Source organism: Apostichopus japonicus, chromosome 9, assembly GCF_037975245.1.
Source record: "Apostichopus japonicus isolate 1M-3 chromosome 9, ASM3797524v1, whole genome shotgun sequence".
Classification (NCBI taxonomy): Eukaryota; Metazoa; Echinodermata; class Holothuroidea; order Aspidochirotida; family Stichopodidae; genus Apostichopus; species Apostichopus japonicus.
In genome coordinates, this window is record NC_092569.1 from 14,631,666 (window position 1) to 14,651,177 (window position 19,512).

The 19,512-nt window shown below is 37.5% G+C and overlaps 1 protein-coding gene and 1 long non-coding RNA gene across 2 annotated transcripts; one reads left to right on the forward strand and one right to left on the reverse strand.

Moving 5' to 3' along the window:
• The first annotated feature begins 1,861 nt into the window (after window positions 1–1,861).
• On the forward strand, window positions 1,862–17,632 carry LOC139973258 (intraflagellar transport protein 52 homolog). Its single transcript, XM_071979809.1, has 13 exons — window positions 1,862–2,018; window positions 3,840–3,964; window positions 4,470–4,557; window positions 5,351–5,480; window positions 6,244–6,319; window positions 6,829–6,900; window positions 8,185–8,311; window positions 9,468–9,623; window positions 10,739–10,893; window positions 12,394–12,481; window positions 13,955–14,063; window positions 14,462–14,607; window positions 15,211–17,632. The coding sequence occupies exons 1-13, from the start codon at window positions 2,001–2,003 to the stop codon at window positions 15,247–15,249; spliced, it is 1,329 nt and encodes a 442-aa protein (XP_071835910.1). The 5' UTR covers window positions 1,862–2,000; the 3' UTR covers window positions 15,250–17,632.
• On the reverse strand, window positions 14,010–18,987 carry LOC139973260 (uncharacterized). Its single transcript, XR_011795177.1, has 3 exons — window positions 18,871–18,987; window positions 18,323–18,549; window positions 14,010–14,143 (listed from the first exon to the last, which is right to left on the reverse strand). It is a non-coding gene; the product is annotated as an uncharacterized lncRNA (long non-coding RNA).
• Between the last annotated feature and the right edge of the window lie 525 nt (window positions 18,988–19,512).

A 19,512-nucleotide genomic window follows, 5' to 3' on the forward strand; every position in this document is an offset into this window, starting at 1 on the left:
TCTCTCCATCCCTTGTCTACTTATAATCCCCTTTCATCTATCTCATTGTGTTCACCGTGCTCATTAACCTGTCTGTATTCTGTGCATGTTTTTGTCCCTTTTGTTACTGTTACTTGTCCTTTAGCCTCTGAGGAAGATCCTGCGAGGATCGAAACGTCAGGCCAACTTACTTTTACACATTATAAAAAACAACAAAGAAGTTTAGGAAATAGTTCTAAAATGTGTTATTCGGTCAGGCGAGTAGCCAATGGGGGGGGGGCGAAGGGGCGACCTCCCCCCTCCTGAGCATATTGTTTTGTATGTTTTTATGATATCGCTAGTGATTTCAAAATAGAGAATGCTTAGATGCAACTTACAAGGCATGGGAAGTGCCATTTCCAGCGATCTGGGAGGCATTTTCGGCCAAAATTTCTTGTACGCTTCGCGCAAATTTTTGCAGTTTTTCCAAGATTAGGTAGGCTAGATTTGATAGACTCAAGTTTGCAGTAGATTAAATTTGTGTCAGAACATCCTCTCAAATAGGCATGTGAACGAATGGAAGGATTTGCCTGGGTCGGTTGTCCTTTCTAAAAGTGATCAATGATCTTTACAATGAATGATTTGGATGGTTGTCTGAAGAATTGCAATAGCTTGTAATTGGTTTGAGGTTTCTATGTTTACACTTTTTAAATCTTGATTGGACTTAATGTCCCTCTTGATGCTTTGTTTCAACTAAACTTAGTCTTCGCATATCGCACTGTACATTGTAGTAACAACGATTTATTTGCCCTCAAAGTGAGGGCACACTTCCGATGGAACGAAAACGTGGCGCCATGCTGTTTCTCCAGTTGCTGTAGAGCAAGAGAGCTATTTCTGATCTTCCTTGGTTACAGTCTTTGATATTATGTACGTTCTCAATGGCAACGCAAGAATAGAAGACTTGAACAAGCAAATAAATATGAGATTGAAGTTGACCAGTACCATACTGATATGAACTGCTGTTAGACAAAATTTCCCCACCTGTGTGACGGAATTTGAACTACCCCCTCATATTTTTCTGGTTATCATGGTGGAACAACTTGAGCGTAGCAGTTTAGCCGCCGCGACTAAACTTTAGCAATATCACCCCCCCCCCCCCCCCAAAAAAAACTGTTATGATTTGAGTAAAGTTTCTTAAAGGGTTCTAGAATATTACGCAAAAATTTCAAAGAAGATTAAGAAGCTTTACAAAGATTAGCATAGATTATTCTAATTGTGATTTTGAAGTCCTGCGGTTACACGAACTGTTGCAATAAATGCAACATTTAGATGAAAACACTAATGTCATTTTAAAATCAATACCGCAGTAACCAAGATACGTGACAGACCTTAAAAATCATATGAATCATACTAATGAATGTAAGAGGGTGGTGTGGCCAGCTGCTGATTAGAGTGACCCCCCCCCCCCCCCGGCCCATTTCGCCTTACTTAAATTAAGGCACTGTTTCACTCTGCAACCGTTCGCTTCAATCGTTGTCTAAATAATCCTCGGAATGCACAATTTGAAGTCTAAAAATTCCACTTTTCTTCATGGGAAGGATGCTTCTAGACTCTCTATACAAAGGGATCACACGCCCCTGATATATAAAATCGAGGATCCGTCTGTGCGGATTCACTAATTTTTCAAGATCCTTGAGAACAGAAGTTACAAGATAACGAAAAACACTCATTGAAATAAAATCTGTTTACCAAATCACAAACCAGAAATTAAAAGGGAAAATATGAATCTGCTCAATCATATTTGTGATAATTTTGTGTTTCTACAATAAACAGATTAAAATTGCCAGTTATGACACACAGCTGGGCGCTGCTACTTGAATATAAGATTTTGGAACAGTGAACAAGAATTGGTGTCGCAATTACGGATAGTGTGACCGCAGAGGCTTGCCACGATTGTCCGCTAGCTTCAAACAGATCTTGAGCACTTTACATTCCTGTCTTCAGTTTTCTGAAGGTACATCGCAAAAGGAAAAACCGACAACATGGCACCTGTTTCGCAGGTAAAATCATTTGTTCAAGATTAAATTCATGATATCAATTGCTCAAACATGCGTAATGAATTTAGGTTTGCTGAAAATAGCTTGGTGGAATCTCAGTTAGAATCTGCAGATTGGAGAAGAAATTCGAGAATGTAAACAAGTTACATTGTCGCTATGTGTTCTACGTACATGTTACTAATGAAAAAGCGTCGATGGCAACAATCACCCTAACGAGTAACGTTAGGCCTAACTTATATACTAATATGCTGAGCCTAGAAGCCTATACTTAATTTAGACCATTACAAGGAGCATTTTTTAGAATACCTCGCAATTCATAATATACACCGGGCTTTTGGAGAACGACAATATAGTGTTTACTATAGCGATTTCCGTCATAATATGTGAGTTTCAAGAGTTTTGGGGTAGGCCTATCTGTAATCGAGCTCATTGCGAGTTACATCAAAGCCTTTACTTCGGCAAAGCCTTACTGGTAAGGTGGATAAGGCCTTACCGGTAAGGTGAATAATTTATGTACATAGTCCTTATGTATGCCTTTTAAGCTACCAGTACCAACTTGTATAAGGAAGCCACTAAATACTAACCTGCGTAGTGAGAATGACCTCACCTGACGTCACAGTCTTGCATAACTACGTAGATACACATGTTGTACATTTCACGTGTATAGTGCGGGTACGGGCTCGTGTAACTTGTACGTGTCCCTGGGCCAAGTCCCGCTAGCGATGTCGGTCGCATACGCTGGTATCTCGACGGATATCTCGACTGGGCCGCTGTAGGGGTTAGTATTTAGTGGCTTCCCTTGTATAAGGCCTACTAGCCTAGCAGTAGTATGATGGTATATGGTAAATTTGTGATAGTAAGGGTAGCCTAGGCTAAAAATATTTAATCAAAGATAGCAGTGACAAACTTGTTCCTGATTTTGCTTTCTGGTTAAGTTCTATCATTCATCTTCTTGATTTCTTTGATCGTTTCACTAGATTCTGTCAGAAATAGACAGATGTAGCCCTAAATTTTTAGTTGTCAAGTTTGGTCTGCTTAATGGGTGGAATAATCCATTAAAGTGTCTCAAAATACAAAAACGATTTTTTTCTTGTTTCACTGTGGCAATTTTGGTTACGGTTTTGTAGATAAATATTGCGATTGAAAAAGTGGTTACAATTCGAATTACGAACATGGCAACTACAGTGGCCATTAGTGCACATACATATATATAACACAGTACGCAAATGTAGGGGACACGCAAAGTGTTTGTAAATATCTATTGACTGAGAACTAAGTTTGCTGTAATCCTGAGTTGACTGAAACACCAAAACATGTTCCAAAACAATAGCGAAGCACAAACACCATGTTTTTGCTTGGAGTTTTTGTTCACTAGATCCTTGTGAATGAGCCTAAACATTGGCCAAAAAAAATCCTCTTCATGATGTACTACAGAATAGTACCAACAATTATCCTTTAGACAGTCAGGATGATATGCATAATGGGGCTTTAATAACTCTCTCACTCCTTATGTAGTTAACTGGCCAGTATTAGTAAGCTATAGATAGCAGACCTATTTAGATGTTGCTATATAGCTGGCATATTGTGACTGTTAGTTCTCTTAACTTTTGGTGACTGGAGGTTGTTGAAAAATATCTATAGCTGGGTCTGTTTATTTACTATATAGCTGTTCCCCAAGTTTCTTGCTATGACATGCATAATGTGTGTTTAATATACTGGCATAGCTGCATAATGTGTATTTTATATACTGTCATAGCTGCATAATCTGTATTTTATATAACAATGCACTGTTTTGACTTGTCGTAATTCAATTTCTCTGAGTAGGACATGGACAGTAAAGAACAGAAGACAAGCATCGTTTTTGATGTTTCTAAGAGAGAGATTTGTACGATACAGAATGGGCTGAAAAGCTTACACAAGAAACTGAGAACCAACTGGAAAGTTACAACGTGAGTTTACCTTACGCTTCTATAATAATGTTGTTTACGATGCTTACTTCCCCTTTCTTTATTCGTTTTTATCAACATTGTTTATGAGATAGTAGTTGATGATTTCTTGGACTTTGAAAGAAATATATTGTAAATAAGCAACAAAGGATCGAGACTTGCTGTGATGTCATTGATGCAGTGTATTTTCTCTCACAATCTGTTGGAAGTATTTTAAATAAAATTTACCAACTTAAATGTGAATACTTGCATCTTTTTGGAGAAAATACTTTTTTTATAATAATTAAAATTTCATATTTAAACCTATTGATTTCAAGCATTCCAAAGACATTTGATAGCAATTGTGTATATCTGATATGATTACTTGCATCTTTTTGGAGAAGTGTATATCACAAATAACATTTTTCGGCACAAACTATTGTAATTTATTAGTATTTGAAAACTACCAATGGTCATAATCACGTAACTTTTCAAGCGTGCTCACAAACCTTCAACCTTTTTGATACAGTCACAAAGAGGAAATCACATCAGAGAAGCTATCAAGTGCAAGAGTGTTCGTCATCGCTGGACCGAGAGAAAAATTCACCTCACCAGAGGTACGTATTGAGATGTTTCCTTGCAAAGAATTGATTGCTCAGCCTGGGGTCTGTGTTAGATTTGAGCAGGCCTGGAAATCCGTTGATGTGACAGAGACAATTGCCTTAAATTACAAGCAAATTAAAATCATATATAAGGAGTGAATATTCCATTTTCACAGGGACATTTGTGAAACTTTGTCAAAAACAAAGAAAAAAAGGAGCTGAGATCATAATCAATGTTTCTTGCAGTGGGTTTCCAGAATACACTAAATATATTTTATTTCAACAAATTTTAACTTTGTGGTGATAAGTGATTACTTACTTATTGGTTTTAATGTATAGGAATTAAACCAAAAACATTTAATGTGTGGGATGCAATGTTTGCTGTGAATTGTAAATTACCTTACTAATAAGGAGTATCCAAATGGTGGTCAGCATTGTTAGGAACGCAGGATTTTATGCGTCCGGGACGCAATGGTTTAGCCAGGGTCGCAAAATCTTCAAATTGCTTGCGTCCGGCGAATGCAAACTTGTTTTTTGAGAAAGAAACCCTGTGTACAAAAAAAACACCCACAACTTCTTTAAAGAACCAAAATTTCTTCCAATCCTACAGATGATTGAATTTGTTTCAAAAAAAAAAAAATTGCAAAAACTTATTAAATCCTAGTAACAATACTGGGTGGTACCTTCATAGAATTCAGTTATGTCTGGCATCGTCAGAGCGACATACAATTTTAACAGAATGCCAGATTTAGTTTCATAATATATTTTGATTACATTTACTGTAATTATTGCTTACATTTTTCTCCAGTTTGAAGCACTGAAGAAGTACATTGAAGATGGGGGCAGTGTTCTGGTTTTGATGGGTGAAGGAGGAGAGAACAGACATGACACAAACATCAACTTTTTCCTGGAAGAATACGGGGTCATGGTCAATGGAGGTATGCTTTACAGTGTCTTACAGTGCATTTACCTGTCCCTTTACAACAACTGCACTCTTCATGTTGGCTATCCACTTTTACACCTAATGCTCATGGTTCTGTTCTCAAGAATGACAGCTGTGCTGTTTGTATCAGTAATAGTTTGTTATACTGCATGCAAAATCATGGATCATTGTCATATGTTTCTCTGCATAATTCTTAATTAGTTTCAAGCAACTGTTCTGGTGAGGTGACAGTGTTGCAACAGTTTTTCATCAAATCTTCAGAAAATGACTCAACAGAGTGTGGCAAGAGATGAAACTAAGAAACCATTCTTGTGTTTTTTGACAAACCTTTAAGTAATGGAAATATTGTCAACCATCACACTGCTTCATGGACCTATCTAAGTCATTATGTGAAACACAAACCATAAGAAGAAAAATTCAAAGGTTTCCATAGGATCTTTTCTTTTATTTATTTAATTATTTATCTCTTTTAAGCCAATCAACTGGTCATGACATTCTATTATCAAATGGCTTAAAAGGTGTACCGAAATCAAATACAAATACTTGTTTTCAATCTTCAGTTAGGATAATAATTGTGTTGAGTTCTATTTGTAGCATTGTGAAAGTGTATAGGTTTATTAGTTGAGAATGCCACAGTGCCTGCTGCCGGTCAAATGCGTCATTAATGTCTTGTGTGAATTCTTACAGAGCCAACCTTCAGTATGACAAATCATTAAATTTCATAACGGAACAATCCATCTGTTGTTTTTTCTTTACAGACTGTGTTGTACGGACATCCTACTATAAATACTTTCACCCCAAGGAAGCCCTCATATCAAATGGAGTATTAAATAGGTAAGTTGGGGTGAAGGGGGATGTGTGGGGGGGGGGAAGGGGAGTAAGTGGCTTCATTTGCAGCAGCCGCTTTTCTTTAATTTAAAAAGCTTAATTGATTGATTCCATTTACCACTTCTGATAATTTTTAGTAAAGCTCTCAATGTCTAACAGCTAATCAAACATCCCCTTACCTCCATTCTCCCCTCGCCCCCGATCAGCAATCCCTTCTCCTACCCCACCTTCATTTGCCTCCAATACTTTGGTGAGAGTGCATGGTGACTCTTTCTTCCAGCCCAGGATGTTCGTCCAACAAACCTTAAAAAAAAGGTTAAAAAGTTTCAGGAAGAATTGTACTTGCTGTAGTTGAATTGGGTTTAGTTGCATCAATCCTCAATTAAGTAAATACACAATTACAACTGCTGCTTCCTTTTTATATTGTACTGTAAATTACCTATGTTTTCTATTAGCTATTGATTGTCTTCTTTTGTTTATAACGTTCTGTCTATTTGCTCTCTTTCTCTCTCCAGGGGTGTAAGTCAAGCTGCTGGTAAAGTTATTCCTGGGAGTGGGGGAGAAGAAGAATCTGTTAATAACTCTCAGTAAGTTTTTTCCTAGAATTATTTTTAGACCAATCATAGATGCCTTCTGTACCTATTTACTTTCTTTGTTTACTAATCATCGTTTTACTCCTCAACAGAACTTTCATGAGTGAGTTTGTAAATTCTCACGAAACTAATTCAACCTAAGGTCGAATTAATAATCAATCAAGACAGTTATCAGAGATGTGCCCACACTGGGCGGCACTGGGTGGCCCCGCCCAGCACTAAAAATTACCGCCCAGCACTGTCTTAAAAATCGTGAATCCCGCCCAGCACTATTTTTATCTAAAATCCCAACATTCCTAACAATATATTCAACATAAATTGAAAAAAAATTAAAAAATACAAATTGTTAGCAAAACTAGTACTTGTGTACGGTATGTGCTTAAAAAGCTACACAAGTGCCAGCATTTGGCATCTGAGCACCTTCAAAAATTGCAAAATTTCTCAAAGGGGAGGGGGTGTCCCTCAAACCCCTCCCCCAGGACAGCGATCAGTATACCTGGCACTCAGGAAATCCTGGGCACATCCCTGAGTTATGTTTGCTTGTAAAGTTGTTGCTTTATTTTAATCTCCTTTTCCTTATTTCAAAATGTTGAAAGCAAATTCTTTTAGGATCTCTTGTTAGAAAGATATGCCAAGTTAGGAGCGAGCAGTCATTGTTTTTGTTTTTTTGTGGCTTTGTTCACATAACGTATAAATATATATCTTTGCTTTTGTTCGAGACATCAATCTACGTCTTTATCATGACATTTCTGCCCTCTGACAAGAAAATTTAAATTTTACAAGGTTAATTAAGTCTTTAGCTTTTAAACAAAATGTACCTTAATAGCAAGGATGCTTCTGTACCCAAAAAAAAGGAGTTGACAAGCCAGGATCATTTGAATCTCCAAAACTGATGTTAAGACCTTGTAGAAAACTGACAGTAAAACATGAAATAGCTTTAGTTGATGTTTACAAGTCACTCTCTCTATAGAGCATTAACATACCTTTGCTCATTTGGGGGATCGCCCAAAGTCGCTAAACCAGGTGTTATTAAAATCTCCCAAACGATATTGAGACCTTGTAGAAACTGAATGTAAAACGTGAATTAACTTTTATTGATGTTGACAAGTTACTCTCTTTGCAGAGCATTAACATACCTTTACCCCTTCGGGGGGTCGCTCAAAGTCGCTTAACCGGGTGTTAGTAAAAAAATGTCAAAACAATGTTGAGACCTTGTCGAAACTGAATGTAAAACATGAATTAACTTTTGTTGATGTTTAGAAATTACTCTTTCTACAGAGCATTAACGTACCTTTACCCCTTCGGAGCATCGCTCAACGTAGCTAAACCTGCCGTGGCAATTCTTTCAACTGGGACCGTTTGCTTTCCATTAAATAGACCAACATGTGCCTTACATACATCAAAGGTAAGTTACAAGAAGTTCCAATGTTAGTGTTTTAATGTGAGCAGCTTTGTGAGCTTTGTCAGCTATTTTGCCAAATCTACTGAGCAGTACTTATAAATGTGATTGCAATTGGTCACAGTAAAACACCTTCCTAGATTTTTCACCCAAATGAAGGTTAATGAGCAAGTATAAACAATTTTTTTTATAACTCCCGGACACTTTTCATTGTACTTTATGAACCGTCTTTCATTGCAAAGTTGCATTGCAAATTTCATTGCAAATTTCATTGCAAAGTTCATTGCAAAGTCTGAACTTTCATTGTACTTTATGAACCGTCTTTCATTGCAAAGTTGCATTGCAAATTTCATTGCAAATTTCATTGCAAAGTTCATTGCAAAGTCTGAACTTTCATTTCAGTATTTAAAAATAAAACTTGACGAGACAGGCTGATAGCCTTTATTGTTAAGGAATTGTAGTTTACAACAGCACTGAAGATTAACAAACTTGATACACAACTATTAATGCTGCTTTTAGCTCCATTATGAATTGTGATTGTAACCACATTTGGTTTCCTGTAAGGGAAACTATAGAGTCATTCTTACGGACCTTTCAAAACTGTGAGGGGGATCGAGGATTGCAAAGTCCGCAATGGCTATAATGCGGATCGCAAAGTCGGTAATTACTATTATGTATAGATTGGTCCAACAGGGCAGCATACAAAACATGGTACTCAAAGCCAAAGTAAATTAATCAGGTCACAAAAGAAGCAAGGACTTGTAATAAACAAAGTAAAAAAACTAAAAACTTTTTGAGATGTATTACACTTGTTAAAAATGAAACTTAAATTAACAGATAACATTGAAAACTTGTAAAACAAATAAAGAAACTCAAAAAGCCTGCTGTAAGTTCTCGAAGTAACATTTGTTACTTCGTTCTGAAAAGAAGTCTAGTTAAGACAATACTTTAATTTAGTTGCTAAAAATTGTAATCTCATAGAAACTAAGTAGTTTTATCTTTTGATTGTTGAACTCTTGTTTCTATTACGGTATCTTTTCACGTCTTGCTTTAAATTTGTTTATTAAATAGTTTTTGTTTGTATAAAGTTTTGCTCATTATTTAAAGTTCAGTATTTAAATTTGTTGCATATTTTGATCATTTGTCGCCCTCTTTCTGGCAGTATTCAAAAGGCAGGTTAGCCGTGGTTGGATCTGTCATGATGTTCAGTGACCAATATCTGGACAAAGAAGAGAATTCCAAGATATTTGATGTGATACTCTCCTGGTTGACAACGGATGAGGTCAGCCTCAACGGAATAGATGCCGATGACCCCGAGGTAAAAACACATCTGCAGGGCCAAAAGTATCAACTTTATCAAATCTACTAAAAATAGTTGGCTCAGGATTTTGCAGCTTTCCATGCAACGTTCCCCAAAGTTCAGTTCATATAATATTCCACATGCAAGATTCTCACATACAACCTTGTTTGTGTGTGTTTGCCTTGGTATGAGTGTGTGTGCTGGGAATGTGGAGGGGGGAGGGGAGGGGTGGGAGTTTACTTGATTGCTAGTGATCTTTCTTCAGTTCCCTTTAGGTTTGTATTGCTGCGGTTACAGTTGCTCCAAGGAAGCTACTATATTTAAGTGTGTGTGTGCTGGGGATGTGGATGAGGGGGGGGGGAGGGGTGGGAGTTTATTTGATTGCTCCTCATCTTTCTTTCAGCTCTAATGAAACTCTGCTATATTTAGGTGTGTGTGTGTTTGGGGGATGTGGCAGGGGGAGGAGTGGGGTGGGAGTTAACTTGATTGCTCCTGATCTTTTTTCAGTTCCCATTAGGTTTGTAACATTGCGGTTACGGTTGCTCTAATGAAACTCTGTTATATTTAGGAACTGATATTGATTTATTTTACAGCAGGTTATTTTCAACTGTATTTGACAGTAACGATATCCAAAGGTAGTATATAACAAAGAGACTTTCCACTGTTTTCTGGTTTGGGGTTTCTCCTGCAGACTTACAGTATGAGTATAACAACAGGACTACAAGTAAAAATAGAATCCCTCCCCCTCCCCCTTGGTGTGATATCAAGGAACAAGTACAAGGCTTTAAGCATGAGTACATTATTTTGTACTAGTTCCTTTATTACTGTGCAAATGTGTTGAATATAGACACAAATCTTGAGGGTAGTATGACTACAACAGCATGAGTACAAGTACAAGGAGAATCGAGTACAAGGCGCTAAGCATGAGTACATTACTTTACACAAGTTTGTTCCTATACTAAATGCTCAAAATGTCCTGAATAGGAGTCCAAATACTTCAGGCCAAGTGTGAGTTTAGGTTACTATGCTAGACAATGAGTACAAGAAGGGACTCACTACAAGTCTTTACTCTTAATAAAGTAATTTAACCTATTACTTATACCTGTTCTTACCTTATTTATTTTATTCATCAGATATCAGACTACAACATGTTGCCAGACACTGCCAAGTTGGCTGATAAACTACGTTGTTGCCTGCAAGAGGTCGATGACACACCGAGGGACTTCAACTCTCTGTTTGATGCAAAACTATTTCAGATGAACACAGCCGTAGTTCCAAAAGTTATCAGGTATTTTACTGAAGTTTGAAACAAACCACCAGGAGTAATTTCAACCCATATTTTCCAAGCTGTTAGTTGACAGCCCCATCTCAAATATCTTGTCCCTAACTTGAGATATGGTTGACATTTTACTGGCTAATGATTGGTTAACCCACCCTTCAGGAAGTGGATAACACTAGGTGACCTGTGATGTCATAATGGTATATGTTCTTCTGGGCTTTACATTTCTTCTGTATATGGTCTTGTAGATTTATCGATTCAAACGTTGAAAATGTGATTACATTTGCAATGTTTGTTTACCTATCAATTTTCTGTGTATCAATGTCAATATCAATGCTCTCTGTATTTAATATTTCATCACAATGCAAATTTGGTGGTAGAAACATTCATTTCCCTCTGTTGATTAATGATTCATATACAAGGGCGGCGGTACCGGGGGGGCACGTGCCCCCCACTTTTCCTCAGGTTAAAAATGTGCCCTTTTTCTACATAAATATTTCTAAATAAAAAAAGAGTTTACAAAGCGAAACCCACGTCGAATGAATTATTTCGGGAAGTTTTAAATGTTTGCTACCACAGGCGTAAGAGCCCAATTTGATTTGGGGGAGGGGGGCTGTAATGACTTGCCCGAAAAATAGTACCAAAATTTTTCGCGCGCTACGCGCGCGTTCAACATGTTAATGTGCATATCATATAGGCATGCGTTGGTTATTACATCGCGTGCCAATAACATACAATCATTTGCTGTGTTATAACCCTTCCAAATTGGGTATAATTATTGGGAAAGTCGTTACAATCATAATGATCATAAAAATATCAGTTTAACCATTGAAAAACACATAGAAAATTATTTTTCTTTCAGTATTTTGACATATTTCATTTGCTTTCATGCATGTGTCGATCGCGTGTGCAGGGACTTGGACTTTATAATGATTTCACCTCATTTTGTCTTTTTCGTTGTTTCCCAATTTGCACATTAGATATTGCAGTGCTAGTATGCATTGTTTCCTTGAGGGGGGGGGGGTGGCGTTGATGGAGTGATGTGTATACGTAAATAAGATAATGCAATAAGAGTTATAAAGGGTACTAAATATCAGGCTGCATCAGTCCAATCGAATTTCTGCAAAGTGCCCTTCGACGTTGGTGCCCCCCCAGATTAAAAGTGTTTCCGCCGCCCTTGTTCATATACTATGAAGAAGACCAAAAACCGTTTTCAGTTGAATTGTTGACGATAACATCATTCATTCTGCTGTTGTTGCCAGATGCAATAATCAGAATAGCACCAACTGTGAAACATTCATATCTTAACGATACATACTGCTATGAGAATGTAGGTTTTTTAACTTAAAAAATTACTCTGTTGAGTAATTAAATTTCAGCCCACTGGAGTATCCCTTCATGGGTGGGAAACATGTTCCTCTCTGGTCTCATTCAGTAGATTCTTCGCTGTATAACCTGACCAGCTGCGTTAATAACTTCAATAACCTTAGCTCTTATCATCCTTCACAGAGCCTACGAGCACCTTGGTTGCAAGCACGAGCAGCTGCAGTTAATACAGCCTAACTTTGAGACGCCTTTACCTCCCATGCAACCAGCGGTGAGCAAACCAAAATTCAATAAAAGTGTGATTAATTGGATTTATTATATCCGTCGCTGTAGAGCAAAATGCGTCTTGAACTACACAGGTAAAATGTTGAAAGCATATTTTTCAAATTTGGAGGAAGATGCTGAATTCTAAAGAGACATGCTGTATTTGGTCACTTCTTTCCTTTATTTTGACCTTAAGTCACTCATACTGTTTGCAACATATAGAGGGCCTTGTGGTTAAGTGGTTAAGGCAGTGGACTTGTGATCTAAGGATCTAGGGATCTAAGCACTTTATCTCCATTGCCTCTCTTCACCCAGGTATATATATGGGGACTTGCGAGGTAACTTGTAAATATTGTTCTGGCGCCGGTTTATGGCAGCACCCTATGGGAAGTCCCCCAGGGGACACATGGTTGTTGTGCACTGTGGTGCCCTTGGAGAGATTGATTGAATTGTGCATACTTTGGTGTGTAGGTGTGACAAGTTACCAATGACCAGGGTTAAGTTGTAAAGTCATGTGAGAGGGCCTTGGCCTTGAACAAGACTGTAAACCTAAAGTAAAAACAGAAAAACCAAAACAATTGTTGTAATTAAACAAGCTTTCATTACAGTACCTTTTCAAAAGGGAAAAACTGCAGCAAGTGCAAAGTCGCCCTATAGCAAAGCTGTATCAGTATCTAACTATATAGACCATCTCTGCCTATTGTCTGAAACTGCAGCACACAAATGATATATTTCTTTAAGCTTCCACAATTCCTGTTAAGTAGTGAAAATAAATTTGTGACTGGTTCACGGCTTATTTTACAGGGCATCAAGGTCATTCAAATCAAAATTCTGTCAAGGTGACAACCAGGCCATTAAGAAGGCCTTACTCCTAGTGGCAGACATTTTAAGAAATGCAAACACTTTGAGATAATAGGAATTTGAGAAGATTTTCACAATCACAAGAGAAACTTGGGAAGAAGTTCAGAACTTCAGTGGATTTACAGGTTAAATACTCTCGATCAAGCAGGCATGAATGTGAAGGGCATTTATAAGCAAGCAGTTGTGAAGAAAAACCGTGGGTTCTGCTAGCACAGCATTTTACTGTACTGTATTTTCATTGTATATTTTAGAACATGAACAAGGAAAGTTTTTTCCTTCCGAAACTTTGTTTAAACTTCCATATGAAAGTGAAACCGCTACTCTATTCTTACTAATGACAGGAAGTACCACTTTATCTGAAGCTCTTGGTTATTTATTCAACCTCCCTCGGCCCCATTATATAACCAAAGTACTCTAGTTTAAACGGTAAGAAAATGAGTAAAGCGATGGTATGCGAACCAAAAAAAACAGAAAACAAAAAATCATTTTTGGTTTAAAGATTATTAATGGTTTCACTCTAATGGGACTTAAACCCTTTAATGGCTAACGATATGATTCTGCTTGAAGACCTTTTGTTCAATCATTTTCATTTTTTTTGGTCTATTCTGTCTCTTTTTAGGTGTTTCCACCGGCGTTCAGGGAGCTGCCTCCCCCGTCGCTTGATCTGATTGACCTGGATGAATCTTTCTCTTCAGAGAAAGCTCGGTTGGCACAAATCACAAATAAATGTGAGTGACCTCTCTCTTTTTCAGAGTCTTAAGAAGGATCTGCATCCGTCTGTATCCACATTCAACTCCAACAGGACTTTCTATTGTTGAACAAAAAAAAGATTTTGCTCAGGTCAAAGTTACGAGAATAATTCAGATGGGAAAATTGTTAGGGTTTGTTTTGTAAAATATAGGAGCCTAACCTAACCATTCTGGTGACATCTGCATACAATTCCTACATTCTTATTTTGTTTTTTAGGTAATTATGCTAATTTGAAGTCGATACATTTTTGTACCAAAAGTCAACTTGCAGTGGGCATCTAAGGAACCTCAAATGCATTTAGAGTAAGCCAGATGGTGATGGTCTGTGTCATTCTAGTATTGTAACAGTCTTTAACGATTTCCTTTTGCATATCCAGGCTCCAACGACGACCTGGAATATTTTGTCCGAGAGTGCGGAGACATTTTGGGAGTCAGCGGGAAACTACCAGCAGATGCACGAGATGCCAAGCATATCCTGGAGCACATATTTGTTCAAGTTGTAGAATACAAGAAAATAAACCAGGTATTTTACGGTCTTGATTAAACAAGGTTTTTATAACTGTTGATATGATATTGTTTGACATTTTAAAGGTGACTTTATAGCAACGAACAATTTATCCACTTTCATATTCATAGGCGTAGGAGCCCAATTTGATTGGGGGGGGGGGGGCTGTAACGACTTGCCTGAAAAGTATAACCAAACTTTTTCGCTCCCTCCGAGCGTGTTCAACATGTTAAAGTGCATATCATTTAGGCATGCATCGGTTGTTACATCACATGCCAATTACATACAATTTTTTGCCATGTTATTACCCTTCCATATTGGTTATCATTTTTTGGGAAATAATAATGATAATAATAATATAAGTTTAACCATGAAGACACATTGCAATTTATTTTTCTTTCAGTAGGTGCCCGAAAAATTCTCAGCATAGTGCCCAAATTTTCACAGGAATAATTGGTTGGGGGGCTGCAACCCCCCCCCCCCCCCCAGCCTCCTACGCCTATGTTAATAATGAAAAGTGGTCAAGTTCCTATACACGAGTAGAGAGAATGTAAAGCGATTTTGTTACACATTGGCAATTATCCCATATTTACAAAAGTTTATGTGCTTTTCTCTTTGCAGGATGGAGGAGACATTGGGGATGAAAATGATGTCATGTAATGTTTAGGACCACGGTATTGTGTCCTCTCAAAACCTTGATTGAAGAGAACACCAGAAATAACAGCATTATCTACAGTATATTCTGGACTGCTCGGTGTCCTCACTGTGAAAAAGACAACGGCACCGAAAAGCTATTAGCAGAATCTACAGTACATAATACTGTTCTGTGTCCTCTCAATGCCTTGAGTAGAGAATAACACCAAAGTTGACAGCACTATTAGCAGTATCCAAGGCTTTCCTTTACCCCTTCAACACCTTGAACGGAAAGCAACACCAAGGTTATCAGCACTTTTAGCAGTAAACAAGGCTTTCCTTTACCCCTTCAACACCTTGAATGGAAAACAACACCAAAGTTATCAGCACTTTTAGCAGTAAACAAGGCTTTTCTTTACCCCTTCAACACCTTGAATGGCAAACAACACCAAAGTTATCAGCACTATAAGCAGTATCCAAGGCTTTAGTATACCCATTCAACACCTTGAATGGAAAACAACACCAAAGTTATCAGCACTTTTAACAGTATGTGAGGCATTTCAGTGTTTCTTCAACACCTTGAATGGAAAACAACACCAATGGTATCAGCACTGTCTACAGTATCAGAGACTGTTCTGTCTCCAAAATTGACAAATTTCATGTCTTTTTCCCAGTCATCAATGAAAATTGAAAATATTCCAAATTTGAGTTAAAATGTGGAATTGGAAGCCACCCGACGTGTAAGTTGTAATAGATTCCAAAGTTGAGTTAAAAAGTTGAATTGGAAGCCACCCGACGTGTAAGTTGTAATCAATAAGCCCTTGCAGGTTTCTCCCGCATTTGTGGTCGCTTAGGCGTCGTAAAAATAACTGCTGATTGAAATCATTATTTATTATCATTATTATTATCATTTATTATTAATGGATATTGCTGTTAGCAGTGCATTTTGGATATTAAAGTCTCTGTTGTTTGATGGAGTACTTGTTCGTAAATGTAACATACACTTGAACTCCGTAATTATTAATAACCACCAATTATCGTATGCTAGAAACTCCAATATTGGTCACTCTTGCTCAAACTTCTACTAAGGATTTAACAGCCACCCTCAAAGCAGTTTCTTCACTAAGAAATTTAAACCATTAAGGTAAAAACCTCCTCAGTGTCTGAATAATTTGGAGTGTCAAATCTTTCAGGAAAAGTAATTTTGAAAACTTTACACATTCTTTTTGCATGTTCAGATTTTGAGTCTAATATTGATAACCTGCAACGCGAGTGTACTTGTAGTTGGGAGGTAAGTTAGCGTGTGATGTTCTTATCATAAATCATAATTAAAGAACAGATAATTGACGGACAATCCTAAAATACATGTGCATAAACCATGTCCGATATACTGTATGTGCGGTACCATTGATTTCAAGCATGACATGAAAAGTATATTACAAAATTTGCAACAACTGGCTTCACACCGTTCATACTTAGATCATACCTCATAAATGTCAACAGGGGAAGGAGAAAGGGGGTGAGGGGGGTCAGGTAGGTGGGATTTGGGAGGAAGAGGACAAGTTTCCTTGATTATGTCGAGTGAGAAGAACAAAATGCAATAGGAAAGGGAAAACATGTTTGTGGTTTCTGTGAACAGTAAATGTATTGTAAGGTTGACATCACATTTGGTGATTATTTGAATGTTTAAATCTTGCCTCACACTTTCAGGCTGATCACGATCCCTTTTAACTTGTCCGTCATGACCTAGTTTCTATTGTTTTTATCGTCGTGAGGATCCATTATCTTACAAATGTTCCAGAGTGCACTAAGCAGCTCACACAATGATTGTTACTTGTTAATGGCTGGACCGCGTTTCGATCACATGCAAATTTATTACGCAGTGATTGGTTACATTTGTAAACAATGGACAGTTCTAGTTGTGAACCAACACAGACTGCCTACTGCATGGTCGAGAGGACGCTACATGTTTAGTTTTCCTGACCGAAGATGGTGTGACTTAAAACTAGCAAAATCTTGATCAATCCTAGTCTTAAGCACACGCACACACTATCTGACAGTCTACCAATTTCCATGTAATGACCGTCCAGTGGAGACCGGCCGTGACCAGTCGGGCAGCAGGCTTAACATAGGACTGGTTTATGTTTTTTAAATAAACTTGGACTCCGACCTATTCGTGAGAAATGTAAGGTGTTGTAAAAAATATCAAAAAAGAGAGCAAGTAACCGTTTCCAGAGAAGCTTGGGTTTCTAACCTTACGTCTCAAAGAAAATGAAGTGTATTTCGATCATTTTCAGATTAGAAAATGTAAAGGAGATTTGTAATGTACCTGTTGTAATATTATGTACATGTGCACAGTTAGTGATGTTAATAGTTTTTTGTAAATAAAAACTTAGACCAGGATATTGTATTCCACTTTTGTTCTCAATTTCTCTCTCTTCTATTGTGTTTGTCTATTGTTGTGATTGTCTATTGTTGTGATTGTCTATTGTTGGTTTTGTTTTGTGGTCAGATGTATCAGATAGTATGGTATTCTGATCAGAGACAATGCATTACGCAGATCTTGCTTATAAGAAAATCCGTCCTAGATACCCCACTTTTTCCATAATAAGTAATGAGCCATTGGTCGGGTAGGGTACCCCAGTTCTTACTGAAAAAGTGGGGTATCTAGTGCAGATTTTCTCATGGGCAAGATCTGCATAATGGTGAAACATGTCAGAGCAAGAATATTTTGCATTGTTTGTTGAGAGCCCCATCTCAATTTCTTGACCCTAATTCGAGATATAGTTGATTGATTGAAACATGTTTTGTCTGGATAAACCCTGCAGCCTGACTTCAGAATGTGGATAATAATAGATATATCTTCAAAAGCTTTATTTTCCTATGATAATGTTCTTGTTGATTTTATCTTTGAAATGTGACACACTTGGAATGTTTGCTGAGCTGTTGATGTTCTCTGCAGAATTTCATCAAAAGTGCAACTTTCCTAGGAATTTCATTTTCCTCAATGGGCAAAATGATTTCAATATTATGAAGAAGATAGAGGGAAAAAAAACATTTCATTGCTATTTTGCCATGATGAATGCTTTCAAAAACTCACCAAAGTTTGGAAAATTTTGTCTACAAATCAACTTCAGCCACTGGAATAACTTTTGCCTAAAATGTCAATGCCCTGTGAAAGCATGTCATACTAGGTTTGGTTAGGAAGGTTGAAATGTCTTCGAACCAGTTTCAATCTTCACCATGTTGACTGGATCTGTGGCCATAAACACGTTTCTGAAGAGTGGTCTTCAAGTGCTGTCACCTTCATATTGTTTGTTATAAACTCTGCAAGAAGTAAGGTAAATGATATCCTAATAGGATGGAAACCATGTCAGTACCTCTAACTTTTAAATTTAATATGTAACATGACAGTTAGACTCCTACTGTAAACTAAAGGATAACTTTAGAGACAAAAAAAGAAGATGTTATATACCCTTAACCTTATACACCCTGCCATCACTCTATATTTATTTCAATACCCATTGACTTTCGTGCAATAACCTTTATATCATATGCGGCTCATTAATTCAGATGCAAGACAAAATAGGAAAACAGGAGAGTTCTATCAGGACTAATACCGTTTGTGAATGTGTTGTCAATACCAACCGTGTGAGCCTGATTGATTCTATTTTTCTCTTCATATTCTTTCTCTTTGTAGACTGATTTCAATTCTGTCTGTCATGATCCCAACAATGCATAATGATGATCGGATGTCAATGTATGCTTGTTATTTCTAAACCTAACTTTTGATCAGAACTTCATATTACTTTAGCGCCCTCTTATTGATTATGCGTAATCAGAGTCGTATGAATGGCTGGCTCTGTGTGAAATGTGATTTGCGTGCGGACGATCGGAAGATTTTATTTACCACAGACGACGTGACCAATTTAGCATTTTCACAGCTAAAACACGGGTAGTGGTTTACAAAATTTGCGAACATGGATTTTATGAAGGCAAAATTACGTTACCGAACAACGCAAACAACAGCATAAAAAGCCTATTGCTCATGGTCTGATTGCCGATCGATGTACAGAGTTTGGAAACCAGACACCCCAATCATTACCCCCTCTTCACATATTCCGTCATCAAACTTGTCGATTCCGTCAGTAGATGAAACTTGAGCTCAGTTTCCGATTAAAGGTATATTTCAGCAACCAAAATGAAAGAAGATGAAAAATTCCACGAAAACCTGCTTCAACGTAGGAATAATTTTCTCTCTGATCTGATAGTGATCAGGGACTGGATGGG